At 33.9% G+C, this 27,261-nt stretch overlaps 1 protein-coding gene across 5 annotated transcripts in view; it reads right to left on the bottom strand.

Annotated features, from left to right (window-relative positions):
- LOC145263666 (thyroid peroxidase-like) overlaps positions 1-27,261 on the bottom strand; it is a 412,282-nt gene that overhangs the window by 191,577 nt on the left and 193,444 nt on the right. For 3 of the 5 annotated variants that reach the window (XM_080120538.1, XM_080120542.1, XM_080120539.1), the window contains exon 4: positions 10,635-10,719. In XM_080120538.1, the coding sequence (XP_079976664.1) occupies positions 10,635-10,719 (85 nt within the window). Of the gene's footprint in view, positions 1-10,618; positions 10,720-27,261 lie in introns of all 5 variants that reach the window. The other 2 variants (XM_080120540.1, XM_080120541.1) reach the window with 1 other exon arrangement.

Below are 27,261 nucleotides of genomic sequence, written 5' to 3'. Positions count from 1 at the left end.
AGACGGGGGAAAAGTCTCCTGTGATAAAAAGAGAGTACATGTGTGTACCGTATGTGAAGATAGCCACGTATAGACGGGGGAAAAGTCTCCTGTGATAAAAAGAGAGTACATGTGTGTACCGTATGTGAAGATAGCCATGTATAGACGGGGGGAAAGTCTACTGTGATAAAAAGAGAGTACATGTGTGAACCGTATGTTAAGATAGCCATGTATAGACGGGGGAAAGTCTCCTGTGATAAAAAGAGAGTACATGTGTGTACCGTATGTGAAGATAGCCATGTATAGAAGGGGGGAAAGTCTCCTGTGATAAAAAGAGAGTACATGTGTGTACCGTATGTAAAGATAGCCATGTATAGATGGGGGGAAAGTCTCCTGTGATAAAAAGAGAGTACATGTGTGTACCGTATGTGAAGATAGCCATGTATAGTCGGGGGGAAAGTCTCCTGTGATAAAAAGAGAGTACATGTGTGTACCGTATGTGAAGATAGCCATGGATATATGGGGGGAAAGTCTCCTGTGATAAAAAGAGAGTACATGTGGTTACCGTATGTGAAGATAGCCATGTATAGACGGGGGAAAAGTCTCCTGTGATAAAAAGAGAGTACATGTGTGTACCGTATGGGAAGATAGCCATGTATAGAAGGGGGGAAAGTCTCCTTTGATAAAAAGAGAGTACATGTGTGAACCGTATGTGAAGATAGCCATGTATAGACGGGGGGAAAATCTCCTGTGATAAAGTCTGCCAGTTCCCCCGATAGCCCCTCTGTAATCGAGTGGTTTGAAAAGGTCGAGCGTGTCTGCAGGCTATACCAAATAAAGGATCCAGCACTAGTCATCCTGCTAAGGTTCACCAAAGGAGCATACGCCATCCATCAGCAGCTCAGAAAAGGTTAGACAGGCCTTTGCTATGGACCCCTTCATCGCCTGGAGGCATTTTACCGAATGGTGGCTTGACTGATTTAAGGAAGCTGCACCGTTTGGTGGAGCAAGCAACTAAATATTAGGATGTGCCTTTCTGGCCAGACTCCCGAACAACACCAGCTGACTGCTGTGAGCAACGTCAAGGCTTAGTGAGCTGGGGCTAGATGAGTTGCTGGCCAGAGCTCGGAATATTCTAAAAGACAATGCCGGTTTCAAAGTGTTATAAATGTGGCAGGCCAAACCATTTTTCCATAGGTTGCTGAAGCGGTGTGAAGGATGCACCTGCCCGAGGGATATGAAGACACATGCATTGCTACCAGTGCAACAAGTTTGGCCACATAACAATAGTTTTCTGGGAAACGGGTAAGAGAAGTAAGCTATAGTGCCAGTCTTCTCGCCAGATTGCCATTAAACAAGGCGCTACTGGCAGTGAGCGTGCTCATCAATGGGTGGGAGCGCTTTGCGCTCATAGGTACCGAGTGCACACAGACGCTTGTGTATAAGGCATGCTGTGATACATGGGACAAGATCAGTGTCCCAGTTGAAGGTTGGCGGAGGTCCTCTAGCCTCTTGTGGGGTAAGCATTATCCGTGTGAGTATCGGCGATGGGCCCTCAGTAGCCATGTGAGCCCTGGTTATAGACGGTGAGCTGCTTGGTTATGACCTGCTCCTAGGAATGGATGCTATCAAAGAATTGGGTGACGTCCGTATTGACGATGAGGGTAGGGCATGGTTCACTGAAGCAGGTCTCACTCTGGATGCAGCCATAGAGATTGAGCATGAGCAACCTGACTTTCATGCTGAATTCAACCAGCGCACAAAGTTCTGTATGGAATCCTGGAAATAGTCGAACAATAGAGTGCTGGAATATAAGATTCCTCCCAGAGCCCATGCGGAATGCAACAAGGAACTACATTCTTGGACTGATAACGGGTGGCTACTTTGAGGGACCCATGCCTTCTTCGGACTTATCCCAAGAAGGCATGGGTCTCTCAAAGTACTTGATCCCGTTAATGGCGGTTATCCAGCAAAACAAACAGAAGGTGAGGTTGGTGCTCGACTATCAGGAACTGAACACATGGACCCTTTTACAGCTCACGCAGGTGTATGTGCCAAGAAATTGAGAAAATGGCGGCAAATGGGATCTAATGTGTTTGTGTTAGATCTTCACAAGGCCTATCTTCAAGTGTGCGTGCACTGATCACTGTGGCCTTATACCAGACCGTACTTATTAAGGGGAACAGATATTGTCTAAGAATGAGTGCATACAGCAGGCAACATCTACATAATGATGATGTGTGCATGGATGAGGGAATTATAGCTGCAGTGCACATTAAGGAGCATCTCTGCAACTTTAGTCTCCTCAGCAAGGAACCGGAAAGGCTACAGGATGGTGTACAGGTGCTTGGTCTGCAGTTCTGGGAAGAGAATGACATCTTATGTTGGAACAACATTTCAGACATGCCCCGCCTTGTTATGTGGTGAAGCATATTTTATCTGTGTGGAAAATTAGTTGGGCACCTCTCTGTAGGCAGCTGGCTTTGTGTTGCAGTGACATTCATCAAGCGGAGAGCATCCAATGTTACCGTTGGGTGGGATGATGAAAAAATGAAGAAAACCCAGCATGGGGCAGATGGTGTGTCGATGGATGAGACCTCAATGTTTGGGTTAATGCAAGCTCTCTTGCCACTGGCATGTTGCTAGTCCATGATGGGGCTGGGGTGGAGAATACTTGCTGGTTATGACCAGAAAAGGACTCCCAGCACATAAACCTGGCAGAGCTCAATGCCATCATCAAGGGGATAAACTTTGCAATCCTGTGGAAATCGACTACCCTGCGACTGTCCACCGATTCTGCCTGCGTCCACAAGTGGATTTCAGATACCCTTACCAGGAGAGCCAGAGTGTGAACCAAAGCCATGAGCGAGATGCTCATCTGATGGCGGCTTGACACAATTGTGAGGCTGGTACAAGAATATGTGCTGTCAATGGAGGTGTCCCTGGTCAAATCCAGCCAGAACAAAGCAGATTGTTTGACAAGGGTACACAAAAGATGGCTTGAAACCACTAAGAGAACCATTGAACCCATACAACTTACCTGCGCTGCATCCGTGAGCTCTGTTTGATTTAATCGAATCAAAGAAGTCCACCAGCAAAGCGGGCAATCTCGGATCAAATAGACCTTATATTTTACTAAGTTGGTTGATTCAGGGGTGCAGATGGCAGATGTCAGGAGAGTGGTCCATAGCTGTGTGGCATGCCAATCCATTGACCCAGCACCAGGGAAGCTGGAGGTGAGGGATCACTGGAGCCGACTGGTGATAGATATTACCCACCACAATGGTGAGGATTTCCTGACTCTCATTGACTGCGCCCCAAGTTTACGATATAGTGGCTGCTGCACCAGCAAGATTCAGCAGTTGTCATTTGTCAGTTCCTTGAACGAGGCCCCCCAACAGAGATACTAACCGACAATGGCACCGCATGCACCAATGAGCTATTCAAAAAGTTTGCCGAAGGCTGGGGATTAATCCTGCAGTTCCGATGTGCCCACGTATCAAGCGGAAATTGGGTCACTGAATGGAACCACAGGACTGTCAAGACCATCACAGCCAGGACGGGCTGCACAGTGTCTAAAACAGTCTACCTGTACAATGTGACTCTGATATCTCATCCTCCACGACGCCAGCGGATGCATTGTACAGGCATCACATCAGAGTAAAAGGCATAGAGACCAACCTGTTGCCCAAACTGGAAAGAACAGGAGATAGGCTAAAAAAAGGGCATGTCATTTGGATTAAAAACCTGCATGGCAAGTGTACAATGAGGTACGGAATCAGGCGCGTCACTGAGGTGATCAGCAAACAGGCAGTGCGAGTCGACAGCCTGACCCGTCATGTTAGGGACCTGTAGTTGGCAATGCAGTTGCAACCACTCCTGGAAGACACGAACAAATCAGAGTTGGAGATCAGTGAGACATCGCTCTGGTTTGCACCAGCTTTATCCAAAACTGACTCAGACATCAGTAAACTTCCAGGGATGCAGTTTTTTCCGACCCACAGGCCGCAGACAAGAGTGCAAGCATAGATGAGGCATGCGCCCTCTCCTTTTGAAGAAGCACCTGATGGAGGCAACCGCAACCTCATTGCCATTGCTGTGATTATTAGATCAGGGGGGAGTGTGGGAAAAATAGAGAAGGTTATGTGCTTGTGTCTGTCCGTCGTGTGGGCTAAGAAGGAAAAACAAAATGATCCAAGATGGCGACTGTGGTCTTTTATTGTCCATGGTCTCGAACATTTCTCAAAAAATCTCTTCCCACACGTGATTTTGAGATGCACCCGGGCATCATAAAAGTAGGTTGCAGGGGGGAGAGGGCAGAAGCATTCAGTCCTAATATGTAAAGTGAATATTGTCAGACTTTTCTGGACTTGTTTAGATTGGACTTAAAGGCTACGATATGCCAAAGCATGAAGCCACCTGATGTAAAGAGCTAAAAACAAATACTTCAAGATAAAACAAAAACAGACGACAAACAAAACAGTTATGAAGTAAGGGTTAGTTTTGAGGTTAGGGTAAGTTATAAGGTTAAGCTTAGTTATAAGGATTTGATTAGTTATAAACAGTTGATTAGTTATAAGGATTTGATTATTTATAAGGATTTGATTAGTTATAAGATTTGATTATTTATAAGGATTTGATTAGTTATAAGGATTTGGTTAGTTATAAGGATTTGATAATTTATAAGGATTTGATTAGTTATAAACAGTTGATTAGTTATAAGATTTGATTATTTATAAGGATTTGATTAGTTATAAGATTTGATTATTTATAAGGATTTGATTATTTATAAGGATTTGATTATTTATAAGGATTTGATAATTTATAAGGATTTGATTAGTTAAGAAGATTTGAAAAGTTATAAGGATTCGATAATTTATAAGGATTTGATAATTTAGAATGGTTTGATTTGTTATGAAGATTTAATTAGTTATGAGAATTTGATTAGTTATAAAGATTTGATTATTTATAAGGATTTGATTAGTTATAAGGATTTGATTATTTATCAGGATTTTATTATTTATCAGGATTTTATTATTTATCAGGATTTAATTTGTTATAGGAATTGAAATATTTATAAGGATTTAATTAGTTATAAGTATTTGACTAGTTCTAAGGATTTGATTAGTTATAAGAATTTGATTAGTTAAAAGGATTTGATTAGTTATAAGGATTTAATTATTTATAAAGATAAAATTATTAATAAAGATTTGATTAGTTAAAAGGATTTAATCTGTTATAAAGATTTTATTATTTACAAGAATTTGTTTATTTATAAAAATTTGATAATTTATAAGGATTTTATTATTCATAAAGATTTGATTAGTTATAAGTAATTGATTATTTAAAAGGATTTGATTAGTTATAAGGATTGGATTAGTTAACATGATTTGTTATTTATAAGGATTAGATTAGTTATAAGGATTTGAAATTTATAATGATTTGATTAGTTAAAAGGATTTGATTAATTATAAGGATATGGTTATTATAAGATTTTAATTAGTTCTGAGGATTTGATTATTTATGAATATTCGATTAGTTATAAAGATTTGATTAGTTATAAAGATTTGATTAGTTATAAAGATTTGATAAGTTATAAGGATTTGATTATTTATGAATATTTGATTAGTTATAAAGTTTTGATTAGTTATAAAGATTGTATTAGTTAAAAAGATTTGATTAGTTATTAAGATTTGATTAGTTATAACGATTTGATTATTTATTAGGGTTTTATTAGTTATAAGGATTGGTATTAGTTAATAGGATTTTATTAGTTATAAGGATTTGATTATTTATAAGATTTGATTATTTATAAGGATTTGATTATTTATAAGGACTTCAGTAGTTTAATGATTTTAGTATTTAGAAGGATTTGATTAGTTATGAGGATTTGATTAGATATAAATATTTTATTATTTATAGCTAATCAAATTTGATTAGTTATTAGGATTCTATAATTTAGAAGGATTTGATAATTTAGAATGGTTTGATTCGTTATGAGGATTAAATTAGTTATAAGGATTTAATTAGTTGTAAGGATTTGATTAGTTATAAGCATTTTATAATTTATAAGAATTTGATTAGTTATAAAGATTTGATTAGTTATAAGGATTTTATTAGTTATAAGGATTTTATTATTTATAAGAATTTGATTAGTTATAAGGATCTTATTATTTATAAGAATTTGATTAGTTATAAGGATTTGAATTATTATAAGAATTTTATTAGTTATAAAGATTTGATTAGTTATAAGGATTTGATTATATATAAGGGTTGGATTATTTATAAGGATTGGATTATTTATAAGGATTTGATTATTTATAAGGATTTTATTATTTATAAGAATTAGATTAGTTATAAAGATTTTATTAGTTAAAAGTATTTGATTAGTTATAAGGATTTAATTAGTTATAGGGATTCTATAATTTATAACGATTTTATAATTAATAAAAGTTTGATTTGTTATGAAGATTTGATTAGTTATGAAGATTTGATTAGTTAAAAGGTTTTGATTATTTCTAAGGATTTGATTAGGTATAAGGATTTGATTTGTTATAAGATTTGATTAGTTATAAATATTTATAAGTTATAAGGATTGTATAACCTTTTTTTATAAGATTTTGATTATTTACAAGGATTGGATTAGTTATAAAGATTGGATTAATCATAATATTTGATTATTTATATGGATTGTATTATTTATAAGGATTCGATTAGTTATAAGGATTACATTATTTATAAGCATTTTATTAGTTAGAGGGATTTGATTAGTTATAAGGATTTGATTATTTATTATGATTTGATTAGTTATAAAGATTTGATTATTTATAAAGATTTGATGAGTTATAAGGACTTGGGTCGTAATAAGTATTTGATTATTTATAAGGATTTGCATATTTATAAGGATTTTATTGAGGATGTAGTTAATTATGAGAAATAGGTTATTTATAAGGATGTTATTATTTATTAGGATTTGAATATTAATAAGGATTTGATTAGTTATAAGTATTTAATTAGCTATAAGGATTTGATGGGTTATAAGAATTTGATTATTCATAAGGATCTTATCAGTTATAGGGATTTTATTTGTTATAAGGATTTAATTATTTATCAGGATTTGATTAGTCATAAGTATTTGAGTAGTTATAAGAATTTTACTAGTTATAAGGATTTGATTATTTATAAGGATTAGTTATAAGGATTTTATTATTCATAAGGATTTGCTTAGTTATAAGGATTTTATGATTCATAAGGATTTGATTATTTATACGGATTTTATTATTCATAAGGATTTGATTATTTTTAAGGATTTTATTAGTTATAAGGATTTGATTATTTATAAAGATTTGATTATTTATAAGGATTTTATTTGTTATAAGGATTAGATTATTTATAACGATTCGATTAGTTAGAGGGATTAGATTAGTTATAAGGATTTGATTATTTATAAAAATTTGATTAGTTATAAGGATTTTATTATGTAATGGCTTGCAATAAGCCACAAGGAAAACAGAACAACGGAATAGAGTTTGAACAATGTATTACTGGAACAACAACGTAAAAAGGTTACAACTGAAAAGAATAGTAAACATCACCGAGCAGGTGAGGGTCGCTCTGGTGTTTAATCCTCACCTGGGATCAAAAGTCTATGGTTTATATAATAGATAGAACTGTCCATTTGGAGGGTGATTCCCCCACAACACTCCCCTCCCAAGCTGATTTCTGCAATTGTGAAAATCAGTATTTCTTAATTTTGGAGCAGACCACCAACGGGTCTTTGCGCTTCCTCTTATTGCCGGAGCGTCTCGGTTCTGACATCCTTTTGGAGGCTCTATGTCAAAACAGTCATACACAGTTTCAATCGCCTTACTGCCGTCCTGCGGTGGTTCTTCTTGATCCTTGTAGAAGCGTTTCTTGATTTGGTTCAGGTGCCTCTTATGTTGGAACTTTGGGCCCTGAATGATGTATGTAACATGGCCGATTCTTCATAAGATCGTACCCTGTTCCCAAAAAGAAACGTTATTTCTAAAATGTCTACGGTACACGTTATCTCCGCTATTAAACCGTTTCATTGGTTTGTAGAGGTTCTGTTGTGTACTATGTGTTTGGGTAGCAGTTTATCAAATACGGATTTTATTTTCCATCCAAACATGATTTCTGCTGGGGATCTCGCATTTGGTTTGTTTGGATTTCTTGTGATTCTGTAAACCTGCAGAAATTGCTGAAGGCCCTTTTCTGTCGGTGTACCGGACGCCTTTTTTAATGCCCTTTTAAGTGTATCGATGAAGCGTTCGGCCTGGCCGTTGCTTCTGGCGTGGTACTGGTATTTTCATCTCCAACGTTTTTAGTTCTGGTTTGACGTAAACGGCTTCTATTTTGAGTTTTCTTACAGTGCAAACTTTTATGACGATCTTATTGCATAAATGGCATCTTTTTGTTCAAAATGAGCAATCCCTTACCCAATGTATTCCACCACATCCGAAACAAGCGCTCGGTGTTTTTAGTTTTTCTGAATTTCGGTGGTTAGTGTCTGCGTGCCATTTTTTGTGCCGGTTTTTTCTTAGTTACTTTTTTATATTCGCGATGCCTGCTCGATAAATATGCATCTTTTTTTTTATAATTTCTACTTTTTGACAATCCTCAGTCAATTTTTGAAGTGTAAAGTTTGGTTAATTTTCTAATTTTGTAAGGACTCTGCACCTGATTTCCGCATCTTTTCCCGAGGTTAACTCTTGCACAAACACAAGACGTTTAAAATTGTCTGCTGTTTGTTCAGACAACTTAGTCATCACAGTGTTTGTTCACTACAGCTCTGTAAGTGAAAAAATCGTTATTATTGTCTTTTATGGAAAAGAGACGTTTTCGGCGAGAAAAGTTCTGTTAACAAATTTACCGTCTCATTGAATGATAAATCTGCTGTTTTGCGGCAATATGTAATCCACGAATTTATCATGCTCAGCCGTTTCCAATTTTGGTAGTAGAAGTCTGGTTTTCTTTTGATCAGATCTGTTGCTGCAGTCAATATTAAAAAATTTCATAATGCCGAAAATATGCTGCAAATGATTTTTCCTCTTCCTCGTATTTAAAATTGTCTATCGCTGTCCATATTGTATTCTGAGAAAATACTGAATTGCTTTCCGCATTTGCATTATTATTAACAATTTCTGTAAGCAATTCCTCTGTTCATAATTGACGTTCGGCTAACTGTTTTTTAACTTCCTTTTGCTATTGCTCGGTTCGTATTTGACATTCCGCTAACTGTTTTTTCAATTCCTTTTGCTGTTCCTTGAATCGTATTTGGCGTTCAGTTCAGTGTTTTTTGGATTGTGACTGACGCTTTGCGGCATCGATATGCAACTTGGTCAAATGTTCCAACGCTACTTTCAATTCGTCCATTTTGCTTTGTCAGCATTAGCAATTTCAAAACGTTCGCTGAATTTTACAAAATCGTTTTATTCTTTCTTATTTCTTCCTCCAGACAATTAAACGAACAGAAAAAAACATAAATATATAAAAAGTTAATTGTCTAAAGAGAAAAAAAATCAAGTGTATATTTTTCTCCAGAGAAAAAAAAAACGCCCGATTTTAGCAGCGAAAACCTCAAGTGACGAATTCTTTTTCCAAAAGTATAAAAATTTACCTTTCTAAATCGCGACGAACCTTTTTCTTTTTGCAAAAGTACAGCGCTATCTTTCAAAGTCGTGACGAACTTTTTTTCTTTTACACTCTTTTTTTTCCGTAATGATCTGCGTTTTTTTTTTTTACCGTGAACCTTTCAGTTGCAAGTGTTATGTTAGACACTTAGGCTTGATAACATTTGAGTCCGACGTTGTTAGTATTTTTAGAATACTATTTCAACGCGAGTATTTATTTTTTTTCAATGTTGTTACTGGTTTCGATTTTAGTATGCTCCTTGAATCCAATGTCGTCAGTGTTTAGTTTTTTTAGAACACTGTTTTTAAACGTGAGTACGTTCTCTGAATCCAATGTTATAAGGATTTGATAAGTTATAAGGTTTTATTATGTTATGGCTGGCAATAAGCCACAAAGAAAACAGAACAACAGAATAAAGTTTAAACAATGTATTACTGGAACAACAACGTAAAAAGGTTACAACTGAAAAGAGTAGTAAACGTCAGCGAGCAGATGAGGGTCGCTCTGGTGTTTAATCCACACCTGGGATCAAAAGGTCTATGGTTTATATAATGGATAGAACAGTCAATTTGGAGGGTGATTCCCCCACAAAAGATTATTTATAAGATCTGATAAGTTATAGGGATTTGATTAGTTATAAGGATTTGATTATTTATAAGATTTGATTGTTTATAAGATTTGATTGTTTATAAGGATTTGATTAGCTGTAAGGATTTGATTATTTATAAGGATTTGATTAGTTATAAGGATTTGATTAGTTATAAGGATTTGATTAGTTATAAGGATTTGATTATTTATAAGAATTTCATTATTTATAAGGATTTGATTAGTTATAGGGATTTTAAGAAGTGGGTTTGATCAGCAGAAGTTTCTTTGAAGTTGAGAGAGTAATAGCAGAGAGTTGAGTTTTTGGACTAAGGAGATTTGGGAGCAGTGTGTCAGATCTAACAATTGAGACTTGACTAATTTCAAATGAAATAAATACCTGGAAATATACGTACTCCTCTTGGTTCTCTGAAACCCAATTCTTATAATCATTTCTGGCCTCTGATTGTCGTTTCTTGTCGAATAAGAAGTGTTTGAAACCTGAAAAGATAAAATGTCCGCTAACAGTAATGATCGAATTGACCAGTGAACATGTAGAGAAACAATCACTAGTGTTTGACGCACACACACACACATGCACACACGCACATGCACACGCACGCACACACACGCACGCACGCACACACACACATGTATAAAACTCTTCTAAACAAATGCGCCTAAATAAACACCTTCTAAATGACATTTGAATAACAAATATTAAAATAAAATATCTTAAACAGAAAATATGAAACAGCCATTCACGAATGCCGATATCGGAAATGGTGTGATAGAATAACAATATAAAAACTTTTAAAGAAACACGCCTAAACAAACAATTTGCAAAATTAAAAAGGCTTCTAAGATAAACTGGAATAAAATTTAATAAATTTAAAAACAAAAACACAACTGATAACATCAGCTCTTTACGAACACATTTGAACACATTTGAACACATTTGAACACATTCGAACACATTTGAACACATTTTAACATATTTGAACACATTCGAACACATTTGAACACATTTGAACATATTTGAACATATTTGAACACATTTGAACATATTTGAACACATTCGAACACATTTGAACACATTTGAACACATTTGAACACATTTGAACACATTTGAACGGAAGAAGAAAAGCACGAATATATTGATGTTGATCTGATTAATTCTGTTGTTTGTTTCTTCATCATTTTTCTCAAGGTCTCTGATTGCTGAACGCTGCTGAAGATTAGGTTCGATTATAATAAGACAGTTTCTACTCCCCCAAAACTGTATGCCAAGACCGATGAAACCTCGGCACAGACGCTGTAATGTACAGTTTTTAAATAACATACTTTATGAAAGGATTTGTATTTGAAGGCTATGACTATGCAGTCTTGTAGAGGTTTTTAAGTACGAGTCGATGAAATAAAAGAATACCGTAAGTTGGGTTGACTCTGGCCACCCGGGATGATTTTGAGCCATTAAGAAAAAGAAAAATAAATATGATAAGGCGTAAATAATATATGATCTCTTCATTTTTAAACATAATTTCTAGGTTCTATACGATTTCACATTTTTACAGACACATTGTGGTGCAGTAGCACACGTTTTCTGCAGAGATATCTTCAATTCAAAATGGCTGATTGACTGCATGATTTTCTCTGCTGAAATTTATATCTTCAAACGTCTGTGAGTACAAAGAATATTTTTCATTGTTTTAAGATCTGGTTATATTAAGCAGTAAAAACGATAAACACTATGAAAATAAGGTAATTAATATGATAAAACACACTATTGTTGAGATTTGGGGGATGGCCAAAATCACCCGACAGTGTGCTGACATGTGTGGGGTGAATTTGGCCACCCCAGTTCTGCATAAAATTTAAAAGTGAATATTTTATTTTGACAAGATATTTAATCTTTTAACTTTTATTTGCTTGTTAAAAATGGCAGTAGTGTTTATACAATGGTAATTTCTGTGTTTCAGTCAGAAAAATACCAAGATCATATTGACCAGTACAAGGAAGGAGACGTTACAACTCAACTCAACTCTTCAAGAAAGGTGTTCAGCATCCAGAAAGAATTATAAACGGTACAAAAATTCTACAAGCCTTATACTAGCAGGAATACTAACAGGACAAATATTGCCATTGTACGTTATGTACAAAACAAAACTTCTCTGGAAAGCATGGACTGAAGGTGGGCCAGACAGGGTTCAATATAATCGTTCCAAATCTGTATGGTTCGAGCGCATCACTTTCAAAGATTGGTTTGACTCGGTGGCACTTCCATACTATATGAAGCTACCAGGAAAAAGTGGCCCTCATTTGTGACAACTTGTCATCATACGTGAGTAAAGACATTCTAAAAAATGACAGTCAATTTATTTGCCTTCCACCAAATGCAACACTTGTGTCAGCTACTGAATGTTGCTTTCTTTGCGCCAAATGTAACCAAAAAATCTTAAAGCACTATCTAAAAAACTTGTTCCCAAAACATAAAAAAAAACAAAATGATCTCGTGACAGACTTCAAGAAATGTGGAATATTTCCTCTTGATGAGCGTCAAGTTCTGAAACACCTTCCTCCAATTTCATCTGATCCATCGGAGTTAATCAATGAGGTCATTATTTTGGAGATTAAAAGACGCCGATATGGAGAAAAATTTGGAACAACCAATGCCAAGTGAAAAAACTGGAAATTTCTCCAGGAAAGAGCATTTCAGCAAGGCCTGTAGCAACACCAGAAAATAGCGGAGATGCTGCTCAAGATGTCCACCGTGACAGCAAGTCTCCATCCTCAGGTCCTTTGGGGGTCAAAATAGTGTCAGCTCCCAGTTCTCCAACAGCAGATCCAAAATTGTTTCTTCCTCTTCATATGCTGACACAGATACTGTTAGCAGTCATACAGAGTCAAGCGAAGACGAATGGACACCAAGAAATCAGTAGAAGCTTCAAATGCTGTATATTAGCTTTTGTAGAACAAACGACCATTTTATATTTTTTCAACAAAATCAAAATTAACGCACTATCAGCGTCCTCTCACTCTTTGCTAAATTTTTTTAATCATTAATCAATCGAGCAAAAGTTCACTAAATTTTTTTAATCATTAATCAATCGAGCAAACGTTCACTAAATTTTTTTAATCATTAATCAATCGAGCAAACGTTCACTAAATTTTTTTTAATCATTAATCAATCGAGCAAAAGTTCACTAAATTTTTTTAATCATTAATCAATCGAGCAAAAGTTCACTAAATTTTTTTAATCATTAATCAATCGAGCAAACGTTCACTAAATTTTTTTTAATCATTAATCAATCGAGCAAAAGTTCACTAAATTTTTTTAATCATTAATCAATCGAGCAAACGTTCACTAAATTTTTTTTAATCATTAATCAATCGAGCAAAAGTTCACTAAATTTTTTTTAATCATTAATCAATCGAGCAAAAGTTCACTAAATTTTTTTAATCATTAATCAATCGAGCAAAAGTTCACTAAATTTTTTTAATCATTAATCAATCGAGCAAACGTTCACTAAATTTTTTTTAATCATTAATCAATCGAGCAAAAGTTCACTAAATTTTTTTAATCATTAATCAATCGAGCAAACGTTCACTAAATTTTTTTTAATCATTAATCAATCGAGCAAACGTTCACTAAATTTTTTTAATCATTAATCAATCGAGCAAAAGTTCACTAAATTTTTTTAATCATTAATCAATCGAGCAAACGTTCACTAAATTTTTTTTAATCATTAATCAATCGAGCAAAAGTTCACTAAATTTTTTTAATCATTAATCAATCGAGCAAACGTTCACTAAATTTTTTTTAATCATTAATCAATCGAGCAAAAGTTCACTAAATTTTTTTTAATCATTAATCAATCGAGCAAAAGTTCACTAAATTTTTTTAATCATTAATCAATCGAGCAAAAGTTCACTAAATTTTTTTTAATCATTAATCAATCGAGCAAAAGTTCACTAAATTTTTTTAATCATTAATCAATCGAGCAAACGTTCACTAAATTTTTTTTAATCATTAATCAATCGAGCAAACGTTCACTAAATTTTTTTAATCATTAATCAATCGAGCAAAAGTTCACTAAATTTTTTTAATCATTAATCAATCGAGCAAACGTTCACTAAATTTTTTTTAATCATTAATCAATCGAGCAAAAGTTCACTAAATTTTTTTAATCATTAATCAATCGAGCAAACGTTCACTAAATTTTTTTTAATCATTAATCAATCGAGCAAAAGTTCACTAAATTTTTTTTAATCATTAATCAATCGAGCAAAAGTTCACTAAATTTGTGTACAAGCCTTTGTTCTGGCATCAGGATACTTTTTCTACAAGTAAAGCATAACTAAATATTCAAAATCACGTAGTATTCATAGTCCACATATCCTCAGTATGGCTAACCCACACTGGCTTTTACAAGGAACGGTGAATCTTCTCCAAATGATTTCACCTCAAATAACTGCACAAAGCTAGATACTCCACTAGACTAGATAAATTCTTGTCCTCGCTGCACAAATCCCCCATAAGGCCTGAAGAAAAATATACAAGAAAATATTTAAATGATCAATTGGGAAGAGGAAAATTACATTCTCAATTTCAGTGTTTGAGAGATAAATGAGTACTTCACTGGAATAATTGAAATCTATGTATTTATGTATTGTATGAGTTTATGCGATTATGTATTGTATGTGTTTATGTGTTGTATGTGTTCATGTATTGTATGAGTTTATGTATTTTATGTGTTTATGTATTGTATGTGTTTATGTATTGTATGTGTTTACGTATTTTATGTGTTTATGTGTGAATGTATTGTATGTATTTATGTATTGTATGTGTTTATGTGTTTATGTGTTTATGTATTTATCTATTGTATGTGTTTATGTATTGTATGTGTTTATGTATTGTATGTGCTTATGTATTGTATGTGTTTATGTATTTATGTATTGTATGTCTTTATGTGTTGTATATGTTTATGTATTGTATGTATTTATGTATTGTATGTGTTTATGTGTTGTATGAGTTTATGTATTGGATGTGTTTATGTATTGTATGTGTTTATGTATTGTATGAGTTTATGTATTGTATGTGTCTATGTATTGCATGTGTTTATGTGTTGTATGTGTTTATGTATTTTATGTATTTATGTATTGTATGAGTTTATGTGTTTATGTATTGTATGTGTTTATGTATTGTATGTATTTATGTATTGTATGTGTTTATGTGTTTATGTATTTATGTATTGTATCTGTTTATGTGTTGTATGTGTTTATGTATTGTATATGTTTATGTATTGTATGTGTTTATGTATTGCATGTGTTTATGTATTGTATGTGTTTATGTATTGAATGAGTTTATGTATTGTATGTGTTTATGTATTGTATGTGTTTATGTATTGTATGAGTCTATGTATTGTATGTGTTTATGTGTTGTATGATGTTATGTATTGTATGAGTTTATGTATTGTATGTGTTTATGTATTGTATGATTTTATGTATTGTATGTGTGTTTGTATTGTATGTGTTTATGTATTGTATGATTTTATGTGTTGTAGGTGTTTATGTATTGTATGTGTTTACGTATTGTATGTGTTTATGTGCTTATGTATTGTATGTGTTTATGTATTGTATGAGTTTATGTATTGGATGCGTTTATGTATTGCATGTGTTTATGTATTGTATGAGTTTATGTGTTGTATGAGTTTATGTGTTGTATGTATTTATGTATTGTATGTGTTTATGTGTCTCAGAGAAATCTATGTATCTCATAGAAATCTATGAGTCTCATAGAAATCTATGTGTCTCATAGAAATCTATGTATCTCATAGTAATTTATGTATCAGAGAAATCTATGTGTCTCATAGAAATCTATGTGTCTCATAGAAATCTGTGTCTCATAGAAATCTATGTATGTCATAGAAATCTATGTGCCTCATAGAAATCTATGTATGTCATAGAAATCTATGTGTCTTATAGAAATCTATGTATCTCATAGAAATCTATGTATCTCATAGAAATCTATGTATCTAATAGAAATCTATGTATCTCATAGAAATCTATGTATGTCATAGAAATCTATGTGCCTCATAGAAATCTATATGTCTCATAGAAATCTATGTATGTCATAGAAATCTATGTATCTCATAGAAATCTATGTATCTCATAGTAATCTATGTATGTCATAGAAATCTATGTGCCTCATAGAAATCTATGTGTCTCATAGAAATCTATGTATGTCATAGAAATCTATGTATGTCATAGAAATTTATGTGTCTAATAGAAATCTATGTATCTCATAGAAATCTCTGTGTCTCATAGAAATCTATGTATGTCATAGAAATCTATGTATCTCATAGAAATCTATGTATCTCATAGAAATTTAAGTATGTCATAGAAATCTATGTATGTCATAGAAATCTAAGTATGTCATAGAAATCTGTGTCTCATAGAAATCTATGTATCTCATAGAAATCCATGTATCTCATAGAAATCTATGTATGTCATAAAAATCTATGTATCTCACAGAAATCTAAGTATGTCATAGAAATCTATGTATGTCATAGAAATCTAAGTATGTCATAGAAATCTCTGTGTCTCATAGAAATCCATGTATCTCATAGAAATCTATGTATGTCATAGAAATCTAAGTATGTCATAGAAATCTATGTGTCTCATAGAAATCTATGTGTCTCATAGAAATCTAAGTATGTCATGGAAATCTATGTATCTCATAGAAATCTATATATCTCATATAAATCTTAGTATGTCATAGAAATCTATGTATGTCATAGAAATCTATGTATGTCATAGAAATTTATGTGTCTAATAGAAATCTATGTATCTCATAGAAATCTCTGTGTCTCATAGAAATCTATGTGTGTCATAGAAATCTATGTATCTCATAGAAATCTATGTATGTCATAGAAATCTATGTATCTCATAGAAATCTATGTATCTCATAGAAATCTATGTATGTCATAGAAATCTATGTATCTCATAGAAATCTAAGTATGTCATAGAAATCTAAGTATGTCATAGAAATCTATGTATGTCATAGAAATCTTTGTATGTCATAGAAATCTAAGTATGTCATAGAAATCTCTGTGTCTCATAGAAATCTATGTATGTCATAGAAATATAAGTATATCATAGAAATCTATGTATCTCATAGAAATCTAAGTATGTCATAGAAATCTAAGTATGTCATAGAAATCTTTGTATCTCAAAGAAATCTACGTATCTCATAGAAATCTAAGTATGTCATAGAAATCTATGTGTCGCATAGAAATCTATGTATCTCATAGAAATCTATGTATCTCATAGAAATCTATGTATATCATAGAAATATAAGTATGTCATAGAAATCTATGTATCTCATAGAAATCTAAGTATGTCATAGAAATCTCTGTGTCTCATAGAAATCTATGTATGTCATAGAAATCTATGTATGTCATAGAAATCTATGTATGTCATAGAAATCTAAGTATGTCATAGAAATCTAAGTATGTCATAGAAATCAATGTGTCTCATAGAAATCTATGTATCTCATAGAAATCTAAGTATGTCATAGAAATCTATGTATGTCATAGAAATCTAAGTATGTCATAGAAATCTATGTATCTCATAGAAATCTATGTATCTCATAGAAATCTATGTATCTCATAGAAATCTAAGTATGTCATAGAAATCCATGTATCTCATAGAAATCTATGTATCTCATAGAAATCTATGTATCTCATAGAAATCTAAGTATGTCATAGAAATCTATGTATGTCATAGAAATCTATGTATGTCATAGAAATCTATGTATGTCATAGAAATCTATGTATGTCATAGAAATCTATGTATCTCATAGAAATCTAAGTATGTCATAGAAATCTATTTATCTCATAGAAATCTAAGTATGTCATAGAAATCTATGTATCTCATAGAAATCTAAGTATGTCATAGAAATCTATGTATGTCATAGAAATCTAAGTATGTCATAGAAATCTATGTATCTCATAGAAATCTATGTATCTCATAGAAATCTATCTCATAGAAATCTAAGTATGTTATAGAAATCTATGTATGTCATAGAAATCTAAGTATGTCATAGAAATCTCTGTGTCTCATAGAAATCTATGTATCTCATAGAAATCTATGTATGTCATAGAAATCTATGTGTCTCATAGAAATCTATGTATCTCAAAGAAATCAAGTATTAATCCAGGACGAGGGCTTTTTTCATGTCTGAAAACTTTGGTTGAAGTAAAATGAAACAAAAAAAGAAAAATAACGAAACCTTTGATGTACATGGAAACAAAATCTCATAGAAATCTATGTATGTCATAGAAATCTATGTGTCTCATAGAAATCTATGTATCTCAAAGAAATCAAGTATTAATCCAGGACGAGGGCTTTTTTCATGTCTGAAAACTTTGGTTGAAGTAAAATGGAACAAAAAAAGAAAAATAACGAAACCTTTGATGTACATGGAAACAAAATGGAATCTTAGGAAAATCGTCATCATTCCAGTAATTATAGGAGCAGCTGGACTCATGAAAAAGAATTAAAAAACTACCTTAGAAATATACCTGGTGAACCAAGTGCAAAAGGGATACAAAAATTGCATTTAATGGGACGGTGAAAAAGATCTTTCACTTGGGATGTACAAAATAGCTGGTAAATGTCTGGTATCTGATAAGATGCTCCATCCTCATTTATATAAATAAAACAGTAGACGTATGTGTGTGTGTGTGTGTGTGTGTGTGTGTGTGTGTGTGTGTGTGTGTGTGTGTGTGTGTGTGTGTGTGTGTGTGTGTGTGTGTGTCTAACAGGTAAATTCTTAAACTACAGGTCACAAAGCACTGAAAATCTCGGGAAATAATATTTATCCACCAAGAGTGGTTTATAGCGAATAATATCTTTGCTTACATGCATGTAAATCGCATACAGACATCGGCAAATTTACATGTAAAATGTTTATTAAGCATTAGCTGACATTTTGTTTTTTGTTCGCATGCGTGTACATTTGTTTTTGTTTTTTTTGTTTTGTTTTTTCTTAGGCTGGAACGCTCGGTTCTTTTTAATTTCAATTCTAACTGATGACATCAACTCATTTTTTTTATGTTTTTGTATTAAAAGGAACAGAACAAAAAAAAAACGAAATCATAGGTAAATTTTACTCACGGTTTGAAATTTGTAAATATGAAAACAAGCCTATATATCTTTTTTACGATCTCATATTTACTTTATTTCATGCATATTAAATTTAAATTTTAATAAGGTGCTTCTACAGTGTAGTACACATATTAAAAAAATACAAACAATTTATAATGAAATCATATATTGCAAAAAACTGCTGAGTCATTTTCCAGAAGTGACGTCATGTGTTGATAATGGTGGGGGCAAGCACGATTATGTTGCTTTAAAAAGTACTCCGGGGGCCGCCAGGGATTACCAAACCTTCTTTTTTTTTTTTAGGTGAGATTGAGGTGTAGTGAATTAGTGCCTGTTCATTCTCCCAAGCATTACCACTACTTTTTCTGTTTATGGAGAGGGGGCCAGTAGATGACTTCGCTGAAATACTGCATCAGAACAGATACTACACTTTGATCTTAGCCAAAAGGCCAAGTAAGCTTAATATAGTTTTCTACCAGGCATTACCTCTTTCTAAAAAAAATACAAAATAACCGACACAGCATATATTTTAAGAGGTAGAGAGGGGAATATGGAGTAAGCCCTAAAAATGGCTGAAGCAGTTTATGATGTCAAAAACACTTTACTTCATATATATTTTTAAAAGAAGTGGGAATACGGAGTCAGGCCCAGAAACAGATGAAGCAGTTTACGATCTCAAAATTACTTTATCTAATATTAAAAGCTGAAACAGTCCACGATTTAGACATTACATTATTTCATGCATGTTGGGGATATGAAATCAGTCCAGGAAATGGCCGAAATCGTTTACGAGTTACACATTACTATATTTCATTCATATTTTTAACAATGGGGTGGGGTATATGCAGTCAGTCCCGGAAATGGCTGCAACATTTTACGTTTTACCATTAATTTATTTAATGTATATTTTTAACAGTGAGGTGGGGTTATCCAGTCAGTGCTTGAAATGGCTGAAACAGATTACGATTTAACCATTACTTTATTTCATGCATATTTTAAAAAGGCATTATTACGTAGTTATTATTTTCGTAAGGGGACGATAATGTGAGTTAAAATTATGAAAAATGATTGTCCAAATTAGTAACATATCCAAGAATTATGAAAAATGATGAAATGTGAGTTAATTGATTAGTGTGTTTGTAATGAAATAATTGGCCTAGACTATCGAAGTTATTATTTTCGTAAGGTGGGGGGGGCATAATCTGGGTCACAATAATAAAAATTGATTGTCGAAATTTGTAACATATCCAAGAATTATGAAAAATTATGAAATGTGAGTTTATTTATTTGTGTGTTTGTAATGAAATAATGAAGCTAGACAATACATCAAAAGTATTATATTCGTAAGGGAAGGGGCGATAATCTGGGTTACAATTATAAAAAATGATTAATAACATATCCAAGAATCATGAAAAATGATGAAATGTGAATGTATCGATTGATGTGTTTGTAATAAAATAAACAACGCAGACAATATATCAGTTATTATTTTCGTAAGCGAGGGCGAGGGTGAAAATGTACGGTTAAATTATTAAAAATGATTGTCGAAATTAGTGACATATCCAAGAATTATGAAAAATGATGAAATGTGAGTTAATTGATTAGTGCGTTTGTAATGAAATAATAAACCCAGACAATACATCAAAGTTATTATTTTCGTACAGGGACGGGGGCGATAAAGTGGGTTAGGATTATGACATATGATTGTCGAAATTAGTAACATATCCAGGAATTATGAAAAATGATAAAATCTTAATTAATTAATTGGTGCGTTTGTAATTAAATAATCGGCCCAGACAATATATCAAAGTTGTTATTTTCATAAGGGGGGGGCGATAATGTGGATTACTATTATAAAAAATGATTCTCAAAATTAGTAACATATCCAAGAATTATGAAAAATGATGAAATGTAAATGTATCGATTGGTGTGTTTGTAATGAAATAATCAGCCCAGAAAATACACCAAAGTTATTATTTTTGTAAGGAGGGTGATAATGTGAGTTAAAATTATGAAACATGATTCTCAAAATTAGTAGCATATCCAAGAATTATGAAAAATGATGAAATGCGTGCAAATTGATTAGTGTTTTTGTAATGAAATAACAAAGCCAGACAATATATCAAAGTTATCATTTTCGTAAAGGAGGGGTGCGATATTGTGGCGTAAAATTATAAAAAAATGATTGTCAAAATTAGTAACATTTCCAGGAATTATGAAAAATGATGAAATGTGAATTGTTTGGGTTTTTTTTTTTAATGGAATAATCGGCCTAGACAATATATCAAAATTATTATTTTCCTAAGTGGGGCCTATAATGTGGGTAAAAACTATGAAAAACGATTGTTGAAATTAATAAAATATCCAAGAATTATGAAAAATAATGAGATGTGAGTTAATTGATTGGTGCGTTTGTAATGAAATAATAAGCCCAGACAATTTGTCAGTTTTTGTAGGTGGTCAACAATATTTTTCTGAATTTTCAATGTTAACTTCAGAGAATGACGTAACAGTTGTAGTGGTGAGTAGATAGACACATAATTGTGTTGCTTTTTAATGTGCTCTGGAGTTCTCTATGAATTAACAAACCTTCACTTTTGGGGTGGTGCAATCTCCCACAATGTCATATTGCAAAAAAATGGAATAACTATGGAATCATATTCCAGAAATGACATCGTTTCTCTTACTAATGTGTTGTTGTCGGTTGTGGTAGTAAGGGGGGAGAACTATATTTATATTGAAAATTGTGGTAAAGTAAAAGTTGCCTAATCATCATTCGTGTCAATGCATTTATGTAATTATTTGGAAAACCTGTTCTGTTATGGTCAAGAAATTATATCATTTCACTTAAAATGATGCTATCAGTAGTAGGGAGGGAAAGGACACAGTAATTTGGAATTTTGTAGTGAAGCAAGGGTTGCCTAATCACAAAGCTTCTCAACATATTTGTTTATTTGTTTGTAAAGCCGGCTGAGTAATCTTCCGAAAATGACGTCTTCTTTCCAACAAATTTTGTTGTCGGTAGTGGGGAAAAAATGAAACAGAGTAATGTGGAATTTGATAACGAAGCAAAGGTTACCTAATAACTTAACTGTGTCAATGCAATTATGTATTAATTTGGAAATCCTAATGACACATCTTCTAAAAACTATTTCAATTTTCTTAAAATCATGTTAGCCTTGGTGGAAAGAGAAATTATTTCATATATGTTGTACAATACCTGTTGAGAGCATGTTAAATTGTTTCATATATGTATAGAATTTAATCGTAGGCAAACATATGTTAAATATGTGTTATAAATTACCCGTCCGAAGGTAGGTAAACATATTTTAAATACGTGTTGTATATTACGCGCCCCAAAAAGGTAAAATTATTTTATATACATTCTGTAAATTACCTGTCCTAGGGAAGGTACAATTATTTCATGTGTATAGCCGTCCTAGGATAGGTAAACTATTCTTTTGCTCGAAATAGCAAATGATACATACACATTAAAAATACCTCTCTCCGAAGAATAACAATTCAAAATCAACTTCAATTTTTTTTCTCATTGTCTATATGGTTTGCCCCACTAATCCAGAATAAAATGATAAAAAATTGAAAAATAAATAACACTGATAAAGCTGAAAATTCGATAGGTTTGAGATAAAGATATTTTCTGGAAAATTAATCCATACAGTATAATCACAAACTTCTTAGTTAAGAAAAAGATCCAGGTCGTCCTCGATGACCGTACAGCTAAACAACATCTCATTAATGCGTCTTAAAATTCCTAATTTTTATAAACGACCTTCCTGATTTAATCGCGTCACAGTAATTTGTTGATCACATCATACTCTATTCCCACCAAATTGAATTTCCAGCAAATTGAACGCACGCATATCCAAGGCTGAATCTTTAGGAATTGGAATGAATATATATAAAAGATACTGCCAAGTCAGTTGCAAAGACGGTGGACTCTCTTTACTCAGCTAGAAAACTTCTAACACCTGCCAGACTCCTATATCTCTATCATACAAACCAACATTCGTCCATAAATGGAGTAAATTGTTGTCATCAACCACTAGCACGCCCCCCTCTCTCTCTTTTAGACAGGGGGCAAAAAAAAAATAAAGTCTCTAACCACACTGTCTACCAAGCCCCAGCTTGTGTCCCATCATCGCAATGTTGCATCCCTGTGCTTGTTCTACAAATATTTCAATTGAATTTGTTCGGACAAAATTTCTGCACTTGTTAGCATTAAATGTAAATACACTTGACCAACTTGAAAAGTAGCAAAATACCACCTCTTCACTGCAATAATTCCCAGATGTCGGAAATCTTTCTACCTTTCAGAAAATCGCCTGCTTCTGGATTTTCTTCCCTGCTTCCTGTTTCCCTGATTGCACCAACATTCATAAATTTAAATGTACTATGGACAAGCATCTCGCTGCACAACTCCCCTCTAAATATGACCCCCTAATATTTGGCCTGACGAAAGTCCAGCTGTTATCAGCTTTAGCTAAAACATGTTGGCTTAGAATTAGTTATCTCCCTTATCTTCCTTGAATTTTTATGTAAAAATTTGAAGGAGCTTCTTACACTCTATCGTGTTTGTCAAATCAGCTGACATTTTATCCTAAGGGCCTTTGCAAGTCTTTTTTTCTCTTTTTCTTTGGTTAAACACTTCAAATGTCGGTTAAACACTTCAAATTTTGGTTAAACACTTCACATTCCTCACGACTACTTTTCACATTTCCCCAGAGAAAAAGTTCCTATTATTTTTATCTTAACAAGAATTCGCCATACAAAACAATGTCCATTTACATCTGAATTCTCGTCAGTTCACAAAAATAACTAGATTTTATCTTGTAAGTGGATAATCCCCAATGGACACCTCACTTTTTTTTTTCGATCCATACAATGTCTGCTGCATTTCCCTCATCTTTTGATCATACATAATGCAGGGTGGTGGTGTTGACATTTTTGTAGGCCGCACTTCAAATTCTTTGAAGTGCGGCCTACACCCAAGTTTATGCTTCCATATCAAAGTTTCCATTTCAAAATTTATAGCTTCATTCTTGGGAATCACTGGCATTAGCATCAGACGATTGAGTACTTTCTTCATCATTTTTGGCAGTTGTTGAATAGTTTACCCCCAAAAGCAGACATGAGATCGCATATGTAGTGTATAACTCCCTCTGTTTGAATTTGTTGGTACATCGACAACCTGGCATAAGTATATCACATCATATGACTCACTCATCTTATTGTCGTCAGGTGACTGCACAAGGTCGATTCGTTTAATTCGATCCAGGTATGTGTAGATGGTGCAATTGCCGTCCTTCAGCATACAATGCAGCAATCCTCTTTGTGATGCAGTGGATTTTTATTGCCTGCTGGTACAAATGCACATCGTGACAGCTGTCGAACACTCCATTCATATAAAACATGTCTGACTTGCAATCTGCAAAAGGTTGCGTCGTTATCGGCCAAAATATTATATGATGCTTTGTTGATGAGAGTAAGAAAGTGGTTTCATTTATAATGAGTGATATTTATTTCCACTTTTTCCCCGTGCCACTTGCTCGCAAGAGTCTTTTTTCCAATCATATTGATGCTGGGTTAATTGACCAAGAGATCTCATGGTGATAATTGTTCAATCACTAATTTGCCTAATACTAGATCAGTGCATCCTCTTGATGTCTGGATGTCCACTCAGCGTTTTAATAATTTCTATTCACTGTTGACCTATCGCGCTCACTTAAGTTTGACCAATGGATTCGGTACTTGCTTTCATAGCATCTTCCCATTTGCACTGTCTGTTATGTTGACTAAGAATACGTCATCCTCGCCGACTCTTTAAGATGTTAAACTTTCATCGCAACATTGCCAAAGGGGTTAGCGACTCAGACTGATGACCTGGATGTTTGAAGCTTGAATCAAGTTTGTTCCACAAAAATCGTTTTTACTTAGGATGTTGGCAACCTTTTTGTGGACTCTCCCATAAATACTTGATGTGTTTCTAGAAATAACTCTGACTACAAAAATATCGGGGAAACCAATGCCAACAATAGAATCTTTGGATTCATGTGATATGATGATCACATTTAATGTGCTGGGTGTTGTTTGCAGGCCACAACAAACATGGCTCCATCTTTTTCCATGTTTTAACTTTTTTGTCGACACACCCGGGTCCTCATATGTTCCCCTCTCAATACTTTCTGAAATTTGTTTGGTCATCTTATTTTATTATCACCATTGCCAACAAATTTTCTGCACGACAAGATGATTTGTCACGTAAGAATTTTAAGCATACCAAATAACACATTTCCCCATTTCTATCCTCCCCATGACATCCAGACCCAGTATGAATGCTTCATCTCCAAGCCTGTCTAACTCCTTACACTTGAGGCCAAACTCTGCTATTAGGTATGTGCTTTGGCATCTTTATTGTTTAACTATGCCAAGGACATCTTTTTGGCTGTCACCACTTATGATAACACAGCACTGACGACGACGATGACAATGATGATGATGATGATCTTCATGATTTGAAACGTAACATTCAAAGCAAGTAAGGTAATTGTAGTAGTAATTCTTCTAACGCACTTACCTCTGAAAGACAGAAAGTCTGCTCGGTCTGCTGTCGATACACAGGAGCTGGGAGAGGAAGAAGAAGAAGCGGTAGGCGTGGTTGGTTTTAAAAGTGAGACTAACCGCGAGAATTACCAAGACTTCAGAGGGAGAAAAGATCGAACTCGGCGGCTGTGCTTTTGCTCAAAGCAGAAAACCAGTAATGGAGGAGAAAATTCCTTTCAGAAAAGAATTCCGGGTGAAGGACCCTGCAATTTTCAAGCTATTTCGGCTTACAAATGGCAAGCAAAGCATTCGGTATTCATCTGATTCTTGAATTTCATGGCATCTCACCCAATCACACAGTGTCCAAATGGTTGGAACAGGTTGAGCTAGTGTGCAAGATGTGTTGGGTTGACAACATTGAGTGTGTTCTACCACTTGGGCTAAGAGGTGGCACGCTGTCCATATACCCATAACCACAGAGCAGATTTGAAGCAAGTAAAACTAACCCTTCTTGTAGCTTTTGCGCCGGACACCTTTGTAGCATATGACAAGTTTGTCTCCCATCGTTTGTGCTCTGGTGAAAGGCCAACACCATTCGTTCCCCACATAAACTCGAAGAGGTGCTCCCCGTAAGAAAGGTTGATGGACTAGATCAGATAGCATTGGTGGAATCTGGCTGCTCATCATCTGTTGTAAATGGGTTGTTATGTCAACCCAAGTACGGAAGAATACTGCAATTCTGATGGCAGGATGGAAATGCCTGTTAAGCCACGGTATTGGTAGTATAACATTAACATTAACCAAAAGAAATTCTCTGAAGACTGATGTACTGGTGGTAAACAGCAAACCATTGGGTTTTGACCTTTTGGGAATCGACATCATCAAGAAAGTTGGAGGCGTACATATTGATAAGGGAGGTACATTTTATTCTGGGTTCAACAATAGAACTGGAACAGCCTGACTTTCACGCAGAGTTCGACAAACACACCAGAATCTGGATTGTATCATGGAAGTGGTCTAGTGATCAGCCGCCACAAAAATTATGCAACAGAGTACCAGAATATAAAATCCCTGCAGCACATGTGAAGAAGCACTGCTACAACTTCGAACTTGTCAGCAAAGAACCAAAGAGACTGCTGGATGGTGCATGAGTGCTTGGTTTGCAGGTCTGGGGAGGAGGAGGATAATGCTCTGCATTGGAGAGGAGGTAACAAGATCCCACACCTCGTCATCATTTGACAAAATATATTTTCATTATGTGGCAAGTTAGTTGGACACCTTCTCATGGGTGGTTGGCTTAGTGTTGCCATG

Source organism: Euprymna scolopes, chromosome 39, assembly GCF_053919585.1.
Source record: "Euprymna scolopes isolate OS-2025 chromosome 39, ASM5391958v1, whole genome shotgun sequence".
Classification (NCBI taxonomy): Eukaryota; Metazoa; Mollusca; class Cephalopoda; order Sepiida; family Sepiolidae; genus Euprymna; species Euprymna scolopes.
This window is presented reverse-complemented; position numbering and strand designations above follow the sequence as displayed.